Source organism: Podarcis tiliguerta (assembly GCF_965153285.1).
Source record: "Podarcis tiliguerta genome assembly, chromosome: 6".
Lineage (NCBI taxonomy): Eukaryota > Metazoa > Chordata > Lepidosauria > Squamata > Lacertidae > Podarcis > Podarcis tiliguerta.
The window spans coordinates 85,088,409-85,099,999 of NC_139539.1; the positions used below are offsets into that span (position 1 = coordinate 85,088,409).

Sequence of the window (11,591 nt, forward strand, 5' to 3'; positions counted from 1 at the left end):
TATCCCCCATAACAGGAGTGGCCGCCAGACATTGCTGGACTACAACTCCCAATGTCATTGGCCATCCCATGCTGGCTGGGGCTGATGGGAGTTGAAGTCACACAACATCTGATGGGCACCATGTTGGCTACTGTCTAGCTTCAGCTCAGTGTTTTTTCAGGCAAGAAGAGTCTTTCCCAGGTCTGCTTGTAGATGCCAGGGACTGAAGCTGAGATAATTTGCAGGCAATTTAGCTGCTCCATCCCTGAGCTATTCCCCCTTCCCTTGCTTTACTCTGGTGCCCTGTAGTCCCTCAGGCCTTGCAAAATTCAAGGAAGTAATGAATCTATATTTCTGTAATTAATTTGCTGCATAGTCAAGATACATGTCTCTTTTGATGTTAGCCAGTCATCCCTGTTCATACTTGCCTCTCCAGTTTTGCCTCCTTGGGATATCTCTGGAGGCCAAACAGAACAAAACCCAAATCAAATTAATTTCTAATTTCAAACGTAGCAATATTGTCTCACCTCCAGAACCACACACCAGAAAAAGTCTCCAAAACCACTCATTAACTGTCTGCAAACTTTTTTTTTTGCAATTCATGTTAAACCACATTTATTTGGTTTACCAAACTGAAAGATACAGGGGTCGCAATGGTTGCCGTTCATATGTCTGCCCTGCTAGCTCATAAAACAGGAGGGACGTCTGATTTTTTTACAATAAAAACAGTACAAACGTGGAACTTTCTTACACACACACACAAGCCTACTTTCCCAGTCACTATCACTTGGGATGCTTTCCTCACAGTCCACCTCTCTAGCGCCAGCTATGAGCTGGCCTGGTGATGGAGAGTTTACTCACACCTCACCAAACAAGAGGACACAGATTTGTACAAAGTTTGCATGTGCTGACTTATACCTAAAGCTGCAAATTTAGAAATAATTACTGTAATTTAAATGGAAACGTAATATTTTCCTCTAGTGGTGCAGGCTGTGACCAGGAGACCTCTGCGCCTAGTTGGTCTGCTCTCCAGGTACTAAGTGGAATGCGGGTGGCGCTGTGGTCTAAACCACTGAGCCTATTGGGCTTGCCGATCGGAAGGTCAACAGTTCGAATCCCCGCAGCAGGGGGAGCTCCCGTTGCTCTGTCCCAGCTCCTGCCAACCTAGCAGTTCAAAAGCACAACAGTGCAAATAGATAAATAGGTTCCACTGCGGCAGGAATGTAAACGGCGTTTCCGTGCGCTCTGGTTTCCATCATGGTGTTCCATTGCACCAGAGGTGGTTTAGTCTTGCTGGCCACATGACCCGGAAAGCTGTCTGTGGACAAACGCCAGCTCCCTCAGCCTGAAAGCGAGATGAGCGCCGCAACCCCATAGTCACCTTTGACTGGACTTAACTGTCCAGGGGTCTTTTACCTTTACCTTGTGGTGTAGCTGGGCAGTTTGAGGGCCTTCTTCTCCTGACTGGTGGTTATTTCTCTTTAAACAGGACTTGGATCAGGCAGCCCTTCCAATTGAGTAATATCTTTGTAAAGTAGGGTACAGAGTGAGCTGGTGGAAAGAGTGCTTGAAGTGACAAAATGCAGAGATAAAATTATTCCTTTCTCACTGATGGGCACCATGTGGTGGAAAAACTGCATCCCCTCTACTGCTTTATATTCAAGCGAGGAAGGTGTGATTAAACCATTGGCCTTGTTTGGTCTATTTGGCCCCTGAGCAGCTGTGGTGTTTTTAACTCAATGGCACATAAACCAGGGTGCTTCCAGACAGGGTGAGTCTGTTCATTCCAAGTTGATAAGATTCTACTTTTAAAGGGGTTATGGGGATATAGCCTCTATGGTGTTTGCCCCCCCCCCCCACTTCTTCTTGAAATTCCCACCACGCAACACCATCTAAAAGAGCACCTGAATGCTTGCTTGCTTCACCTTTAAACTAAAATTACTTGGAAGGAGTAAAGAAGCAAGTTGCCAAGGTAGCTCCCAATGTGAACCGACTCTTCTATCTCTGCCAAGGGTAGAGAGTGATGGGGAGGTCTGAATTTGCCATGTGAGCTGTGTGTTTTATCCAGTTTTGTCACCGGGCAAAGAACGAGCAGCTCTGCATTCACAGCTTGAGGCTAATTCACTAGGACCCTCTAAAATAACACACTTTTCAATAGTACTATGCTTTTTTGAAGCCAAAGGGGACTTTTCAATAAATTCAGGTTGGGTGTGGTCCAACACATACATACCTAGAAGGTCCAGTTCCTTGTTTTGAAAATCTCCTTTTTAATTTTTGAAGACTTAGGTTGGCCCCCAATCTAAACATACAACCATTTACAGGGCCAAAATACTGGCTGCTGGGGGACAGGAGGCGGGCAGGTGTGGAGGATTCCCTGGTCCTGAATGGGGTAACTGTGCCCCTGAAGGACCAGGTGCGCAGCCTGGGAGTCATTTTGGACTCACAGCTGTCCATGGAGGCACAGGTCACATCTGTATCCAGGACAGCTGTTTACCAGCTCCATCTGGTACGCAGGCTGAGACCCTACCTGCCTGCAGACTGTCTCGCCAGAGTGGTGCATGCTCTGGTTATCTCCCAGTTGGACTACTGCAATGCGCTCTACGTGGGGCTACCTTTGAAGGTGACCCGGAAACTACAACTAATCCAGAATGCGTCAGCTAGACTGGTGACTGGGAGCGGCCGCCGAGACCATATAACACCGGTCTTGAAAGACCTACATTGGCTCCCAGTATGTTTCCGAGCACAATTCAAAGTGTTGGTGCTGAACTTTAAAGCCCTAAACGGCCTCGGTCCAGTATATCTGAAGGAGCGTCTCCACCCCCATCATTCTGCCCGGACACTGAGGTCCAGCTCCGAGGGCCTTCTGGCTGTTCCCTCACTGCGAGAGGCCAAGTTACAGGGAACCAGGCAGAGGGCCTTCTTGGTAGTGGCGCCCGCCCTGTGGAACGCCCTCCCATCAGATGTGAAAGCGATAAACAACTACCTGACATTCAGAAGACATCTGAAGGCAGCCCTGTTCAGGGAAGTTTTTAATATGTGACATTTTAGTGTATTTTTCATCTTTGTTGGAAGCCGCCCAGAGTGGCTGGGGAAACCCAGCCAGATGGGGGGGGTACAAATAATAAATTATTATTATTATTATTATTATTATTATTATTATTATTATTATCAAATCAAAGGATCAAGTTCTTGTTGTTGGCATCTATCTGTCTCGAGAGACAACAGAGTGCCCTTGCAGGGGTTGAAGTCAAAGAGTTGGAGAATCACAGCACCAGCTGTGGCTGCAGAGACCGGTAACTCGTAATTGCTGCCTCCCGTGTTGTTTTTTGCTGTGTTAGAAGCACGGGAGTAACCTCTCTGGGGCACAAGTCTGGGCGATACGTACGGAGGTCTTCTTGGCCTCGCTGATGTGGTCCCAAGGAAAGTAGAGCAATACATTTGGCACCAGCTTGGCTGCAGGAGTAGCTGGAAGGAGGCATACAAGCCAACATACAACTGTCTTAGGACTCCAGTCCAGATTTTTGTAGGGTTTACTCCTTAGCCTTTACTTCTCCCAAAGACGTCCCACAAGGCAACGGATAAAAGGCTTGAGTACTGTCATAGAAAAGGACAGGTCCCCTACTTTGTCACTGCAGGCTGAATGCAATGTTTGTAGGAATCCAGACAGTTCTAAAAAACATGGGAAGCTGTGGTTCCTGGAAGTGTATGCATCTTATGTGGTCAACTCAGGGTTGAAATGCATCAATACATTGTTTGTTTCTTCAACTTATCAGTTGCTTGTTGCCCAAAGGTCTCCAAACAACTTTCAGTGAAGAAAAATATAGACAAATACATAGTCACACCTAGGTAAAAATAAAGGGACCCCTGACCCTTAGGTCCAGTCGTGACCGACTCTGGGGTTGCGGCGCTCATCTCGCTTTATTGGCCGAGGGAGCCGGCGTACAGCTTCCGGGTCATGTGGCCAGCATGACTAAGCCACTTCTGGCGAACCAGAGCAGTGCACAGAAACGCCGTTTACCTTCCCGCCGGAGTGGTACCTATTTATCTACTTGCACTTTGACGTGCTTTCGAACTGCTAGGTTGGCAGGAGCAGGGACTGAGCAACGGGAGCTCACCCCACTGCGGGGATTCAAACCGCCGACCTTCTGATCGGCAAGTCCTAGGCTCTGTGGTTTAACCCACAGCGCCACCCGCGTCCCTCGCAGTTAAATATGTCCAAACTTAACTTCCTTCTTTCCTGGATGTCAAGTTTACAAGTGTGTATATATAATAATAGATCAGAAAAGCGTGGAATATCTGTAGTAAATGACGGCACATCACAGGGAGAACCCTGCAGCCTTTAATCACATTCTACATAGTCTGTAGCAAGCTTCTAGTCTAGACTTCTTTTAATAACCCCTTTAAAAAACTGGATATAGCGTTCTTTTTTTTACTTTATGAGATGTTAATAGGAGACTTATTCATTATGATTTCATAAGGAGAGCAATAATTATAAAGCTGTAACAACATAAAAGTGCATGTTAGCAGACTCTGAAAGCATGTAGCTCATCTGCCCGTGTGTTTACTGTTTTCTTCCTTGATCCTGTTAGTGTCTGTCAATCCAATCACGGCAATGGAAGGGCAAAAAGAGCTTAGTTTGGAAGAGGAACTTGAAGCACCAGAAGCTATACATACAGGTAAGAAAGCCTTGTTAATCCTGGGCTAATGTCTCTTATGTTTCTCTTGCACTATGCATCCATAGTAACAGCAACAAAAACATATTGTACGGATTATGACCCGTTATTAAGTAAGTATTCAGGAATATTCATTGCTTTGAGAAATTGTAAGGGACACTGGTAGACATCACTCTACATGTGAATGAGGTAAATCCGAAGAAAGGAGGCCTATCATTCCAACTATTGCTAAACATCAAGCGCCAAGGGCCCGTCAATGAGGAATTGAACAGAGGAAGAGAAGGACTTTATCAATGGTAGATTAGTGGGGACAGAAAGTTTAATATACAGTGGTACCTCGGGTTACAGACGCTTCAGGTTACAGACTCCGCTAACCCAGAAATAGTACCTCGGGTTAAGAACTTTGCTTCAGGATGAGAACAGAAATTGCGCGGCGGCAGCAGGAGGCCCCATTAGTTAAAGTGGTACCTCAGGTTAAAAACAGTTTCAAGTTGAGAACGAACCTCCGGAACGAATTAAGTTCTTAACCTGAGGTACCACTGTATTCTGCAAGTGGAGGTCACCTTTCTAAAGAATATCTCCACAGCAGAATGCCTTAATTCTTCGCCTGCTATGAGAGGTACAGTGGTACCTTGGTTTTCGAATGTCTCTGTTGACGAACATTTCAGTTTTCGAACGCCGTAAACCCGGAAGTAAATGCTTCGGTTTTTGAACACGCCTCGGAAGTCGAACATGCCACGTGGCTTCTGCTGAGTGCAAGATCCTGAGGCCTAGCTGTCTATTGAGTTTTCAGTTTTCGAATGTTTCAGAACTCGAACGGTCTTCTGGAACGGATTACGTTCGAAAACTGAGGTACCGCTGTAGTTTGGTTTATTCAAAGCACATCTTTCACAGCACTTGGCCCAAGCCAAAATTCTTCCCCTCCCTGCCCCTGCAATTGACTCAGGATAGGATGATGTCTGAGCAATCTCAACCTCCCACTATTGCCAAACAAAAGGTATCCCCAGTCTTCTCCTTCTGCTCAAATGTGGAAGCTGAGATGGATCTGTCTCCTTTCATTCCTGAGGATGGAACTCCCCATGTTCTTCCATCTCCATTCTTTCCTCACAGATTTCCACCTGTGAAGAAGCTGAGATACTTAGGGCTTTCATGTTTCACATACTGGGATGGTGGGAAGGTGAGGAGGGAGACCAGTTCTCCCACACATATATTCATCAGGCTTCACACAGAACCATCAAACACAGCCAGACTCTGGTACCTAGCCCATAGCAGATCCTTTTTCTACTAAGGTTGCTTCCACATTAGAACCTTCTTGTATAATAGCCATTGTTCTCTCAGAGTTTGCAGACCCAGGAGCAATGATCCCGGGGTCACCAGGGTTCAGGAGCCTGAAGGTAGCAATAATGACAGGAAAACCATTTGTAATTGAAACTGCCACAACTTTTTATTGATTACAGATGCAGGTAGGCCTTGGGTACGTATCCGGAATCAGCCTTGCCTGGTTGCTGGCTGATTGCTCCATTAGAGTTGATCCTGGTTTAAAGGATTCCCCCATGATACAGATCAAATGGGAGCAAACGTACCAGGTTGCCATTTGGAGGAATTTTATAGCCCATTAGCCTAGATCTTTCGACAAAACTTTCCTCCAGGAGCCCATAGTACACTAAACCTTCGTTTCCAGTTTTGACTAACGATCCAACCCAATGCCTTTTCTGCCAGACGTTGTGACAATTGCTATGAGGTAGGCAAAAGCCAGCAGATAGGCCCAATCTGTCTGCAGGCAAATTCCTCCATGGCCCTGAATACAGCAACTGAATAATTCCACAGCAATCTCATGCCAACACTGCTCACTATCCCTTGGAGAATGCAACGAGTGTGCTGGGCAGGTGAGACAACCGTTGCTGACCGTGCAGCTGAAATATATGACCCGAGTAGAGACAGGCTCCCTCAGGTCTGTCTCCAACACCCCTTTAGAACGGCCCTTATTGGTGTTTTAAATTAAAAACCAAGGCGGGATGTCCCTGAACTCTTAGCAACCAACTGAGACAGAAGACGCCACCGGCAGTGGTGTGGCAGAGCCTCCCTACCCCTCCTAGCTCCCATTGTGCCAGGCCGCCACTGCCAGAAATACAATAAGCAGTCTTTATGGGACATCCACAGAGCTTTGTCATCAATAGGTTGTCATGATAGCTTTTCCTTTCTGGCTTCTTTCAGACTACAGTGGTACCTCTGGTTGCGAATGGGATCCGTTCCGGAGGCCCGTTCGCAACATGAAAAGCCTGCAATCTGAAGCACCGTATCTGTGCAGATGCGCAGTGCAATTTGGAGCTTGTGTGCATGCGTGAAGCACAATTTAGCGCTTAAGCACATGTGCGAGCGGCAAAACCTGGAATTAACCCTTTCTGGTACTTCCGGGTCGCCGCGGGACACAACCTGAAAAAACATACCATGAAGCAAATGTAACATGAGGTATGGCTGTACTGAAAATCTTACTTGAAAAGAAAAGAATGTTAAAGTTCTACTTATATTATGATAGATGGGTGGTTGTGCATTTTTTCCACTCAAGAATTGTTCTGTTGTACCATATATTTGAAGCAGTTTGTATTAAATGCTTTTTTGAATGTTGTTTATACTGGGTTTTGCTTTTCAGCATGTGTGTGTGTGTGTGTGTGTGTGTACACACACACATACACACACACATATATATATGTTGAGCATTGTGCATTTTGCATTCTTGCCTTTAGTAAGCTCCAGCCCCTGACTCATTGTTCTGAACGTCGAGACAGCTGGTAAACCCCTAAAAGAAAGAATATGAAATAACAACCACCTTTTCTTCTCCTAGGGCCTAAAGGGGTGATCAATGACTGGAGAAAGTTTAAATTGGAAAGTAAAGACAGGAACGCCCTTCCTGTAAGCAAGAAAGAGATTCTCATCAGACAGATGTCTTCACCCTATCGCTCTCAAAGTAGGGACGATAAAGACACCAGGGAGCGATTCAGTCGCAAGGTAAGAGAGTAGAGTGGAGATACACAATTGAAGCGATTCAATGGGATGGAGAATCAGAAAATGCCATCAATGCACTAAGCAGCCATGCCACCACCTGCATTTCCAGCATTCGTGAGAAGGGTGGGTGTGCTGTTATACACACATAAAGATCCTCCACAGAAGAGAAAATTCTGGTCCAGTCAGGATTCCCCCTTGCATTCTCTTTGGCGATCACTCGTAGCTGAGTAAGATTGCCTTCCATGAACACGGTTTTAACAGTGGTTCTGTAAGTGACTGTGGAGGCCAATTCTGGATCCACACATCCTTCCACAGTGGGGACATTGGTTTCCGGGCAGAAGTTAATCACGGTGTGGATTTGCCAAGCGTGCCTTCCTCTCAGCACGTTTCTCCCTTTTGTCCTGAGTTTGAGCATCTTCAAAGCCCATGAGACCTTTGGGAAAGGCTGTTCTCCAATTGGAGCACTCGCAGGCCAGTGTTTCCCAGTTGTCGGTGTTGCTACTATTTTTAAAAGATTTGCCTTGAGAGAGTCTTAAACCTCTTTTGTTGACCACTAGCATTACGTTTTCCATTTTTAAGTTCAGAATAGAGTAGTTGCTTTGGAAGACGATAATCAGGCATCCACACAACATGACCAGTCTGGGAGGAGTGTCAGAGCCCCTCCCAGAGCTACAATTTCCAGAGTGGCTTAACAATCCATTCCTCTCCACAGAGAACTGTGAGAGTTGTAGCTCTAGCAGGAAATAGGAGTCTTGTAAAGTCTTCTGACACATCCTTTGTTGGGACGTGGGTGGTGCTGTGGGTTAAACCACAGAGCCTAGGGCTTGCCAATCAGAAGGTCAGCGGTTTGAATCCCCGCGACGGGGTGAGCTCCCGTTGCTCTGTCCCTGCTCCTGCCAACCTAGCAGTTCGAAAGCACATCAAAGTGCAAGTAGATAAATAGGTACTGCTCCGGCGGGAAGGTAAACGGCGTTTCCGTGTGCTGCTCTGGTTCGCCAGAAGTGGCTTAGTCATGCTGGCCACATGACCCAGAAGCTGTTCACCGGCTCCCTTGGCCAATAAAGCGAGATGAGCGCCACAGCCCCAGAGTCGGCCACGACTGGACCTGATGGTCAGGGGTCCCTTTACCTTTACCTTTAAAGTCCCTCAGCATCCTCAGCTCCCAGAATTCTTTGGGGGAAGCTATGACTGCTTAAAGTGGTGTCATAGTGCTTTAAATCGTGTGTATGTAGTCTTACCATGCTGAAGTATTCACAAAAATAAGCCATGCTGGAAAAACAAGCTGGTTCATATGTTCAATCCACTCAATTTTATTGTTGTTGGCAAAGGCCATGACAAATACATACTGCAACAGATCGATACAGCAATGCAAGAGTTTAAAATTCTGAACCCTACATCATGTCAGGAATACCTAAGAAGCCAATCTCCACAGCAATTTAATCTAGTTCTCTCTTTCTGATTTTGCTAGTAGAGCAAAAAAAAAAAAAAAAAAGCTTTGTGTGTTACATCGGCATTAATGTCGCTCAAGAGAAAACAAATTGCTTCCTCGAGGGTATTCATACTGCCATAACTCAACAAGAGTTGCAAAAATATCTATCCACAGTTGCAAACATGGCTTTGGCAATTTATCCATCTGAGTGCCCTAAGGGTTCTGTATTTATTTGCCTGCCCAATTTCCTTTATTGATGTGCTTATTTACAGCAAAGTCATAACCATGCCTACTTAGATGTAAATCCTATTGAATTCACTGGTAAATGGGGTTAAGGCTGTTGCGTTAGTATTCAACAGTATTCTTGGTTATGAGAACAGGATGCAATAGAAGTCCCCCCCCCCCCCCTTGAAAGCTGCTATTTGCATCAGGAGGAAAGTTTCATCCACACCAAAAGGATGATCATAGATATAACTTAAAGAAAGTATCATTGAAAGTTCAAGAATGGCACCCAAGTGCTCCTCTCCTATTCTTAAAGTTTTCTCCTCTTGTTCCATGAGGTTCCATGGAGCGATGTTCATTGAGTAAGCCACTGTATTAAGGTCTAAACCACTGAACCTCTTGGGCTTACTGATCAGAAGGTTGGCAGTTTGAATCCCTGCAACAGGGTGAGCTCCCGTTGCTCTGTCCCAGCTCCTGCGAACCTAGCAGTTCGAAAGCACACCAGTGCAAGTAGATAAATAGGTACCGCTGCGGTGGAAAGATAAACAGTGTTTCCATGCTCTCTGGTTTCTGGTTTAGTCATGCTGGCCACATGACCCAGAAAGCTGTCTGCGGAGAAATGCTGGCTCCCTCATCCTGAAAGCGAGATGAGCGTTGCAACCCCATAGTCACCTTTGACTGGACTTAACCATCCAGGGGTCCTTTAGCTTTTTTTTACCTTTTACCTATTCCATAATAATCCCGCTTACTCTTCCAAATGTTTCCAGATGAGCGTGCAAGAGTACGAGCTAATTAACGAAGACATGGAAGACGAAAGCTGCCTACGGAAGTATCGCAAGCGTTGTATGCAGGATATGCACCAGCGACTGAGCTTTGGGCCAAAATACGGCTACCTTTCGGAGCTGCAAAACGGGGAACAGTTCCTGGAAGCTGTCGAGAAGGAGCGAAAAACCACCACAGTCATTGTCCACATCTATGAAGATGGCATCAAGGGCTGCGAGGCGCTCAATAGCAGCCTGTCGTGCCTTGCTGCCGAGTACTCCACGGTGAAATTCTGCAAGATCAAGGCTTCCAACACAGGGGCCGGAGACCGTTTCTCCACCGACGTTCTCCCAACGCTTCTCGTGTACAAAGGTGGGGAGCTCGTCAGCAATTTCATTAGTGTAACCGAACAGTTCAGTGAGGAGTTTTTTGCTGTGGATGTGGAGGCGTTCTTAAACGAGTACGGGTTACTACCGGAGAAGGAGATTCCAGCGCTTGGGAACGGCAACCTGGACGAGCAAGAAGTCGAATAGTTGACGAGATCTCTAGTCCTTCCAGGATCTCCTGCCCCTCCGCAGTACATATTGCAATTGGATCTCAGCTGGACCCATGTTCATTAAGCAAATGTTACTATGTGCCGAAAGCAAGCGGTATAACATATTTAAATGGCAGTATGTGCAATCCTTACTCAGAAGTAAGCCACATTGTTCAACTGCCCAGAGTGGCCGGGGCAACCCAGTCTGATGGGTGGAGTACAAATATTATTATTATTATTATTATTATTCCCAAGTGTGTATAGGATTGCAGCCTAAAGCACATACATCATAAGAACATGAGAAAAGCCCTGCTAAATCAAGCTGCAGGCCCATATAGTGAAGCACCCCATTCTCACAGTGGCCTGGGAAACCCAAAAGCAAAACACAAGCACAATCTCACTTTCCTGCTCATGATTTCCAGCCACTGGTATTCAGAGGCATCAGGTGCTTTCATATATTACACTCACACAGTAATACCAAAAGGTTATAGGAAAGTACAGATAAGTGTAAAATTAAGAGACATATGCATGCACACACACAACCTAGTCAGATTTTTAGAAGAAAAGTTAACTAGCGTTTGGGAGCCAGGTATGCCTTTTGTTTTTATTTCTACCAAATTCAAGAAAGCAATCAGGTTAGGATGGAAAGAGTTCCGTAGCAAGTACCATATTTTTCGCTCTATAAGACACCCCAGACCACAAGACGCACCTAGTTTTTGGAGGAGGAAAACAAGAAAAAAAATATTCTGAATCTCAGAAGCCAGAACAGCAAGAGGGATCGCTGCACAGTGAAAGCAGCAATCCCTCTTGCTGTTCTGGCTTCTGGGATAGCTGCGCAGCCTGCATTCGCTCCATAAGACGCACACACATTTCCCCTTACTTTTTAGGAGGGAAAAAGTGAGTCTTATAGAGCAAAAAATACGGTAGATCAGTGGTTCCCAAACTTTTTTTGGCCATCCCTCACCTGAGCATCTCTAAAATCCTGATG

The 11,591-nt window shown here is 45.9% G+C and overlaps 1 protein-coding gene across 2 annotated transcripts in view; it reads left to right on the forward strand.

Moving 5' to 3' along the window:
- PDC (phosducin) overlaps positions 1-11,324 on the forward strand; it is a 32,927-nt gene extending 21,603 nt beyond the window's left edge. Inside the window, exons 4-6 of one of the 2 annotated variants that reach the window (XM_083445402.1) lie at positions 4,569-4,655; positions 7,495-7,658; positions 10,074-11,324. In XM_083445402.1, the coding sequence (XP_083301528.1) occupies positions 4,592-4,655; positions 7,495-7,658; positions 10,074-10,601 (756 nt within the window). In that variant the 5' untranslated portion in view covers positions 4,569-4,591 and the 3' untranslated portion in view covers positions 10,602-11,324. Of the gene's footprint in view, positions 1-4,568; positions 4,656-6,025; positions 6,116-7,494; positions 7,659-10,073 lie in introns of those variants that run through there. The other variant, XM_083445403.1, reaches the window with a different exon arrangement.
- The last annotated feature ends 267 nt before the right edge of the window (positions 11,325-11,591 follow it).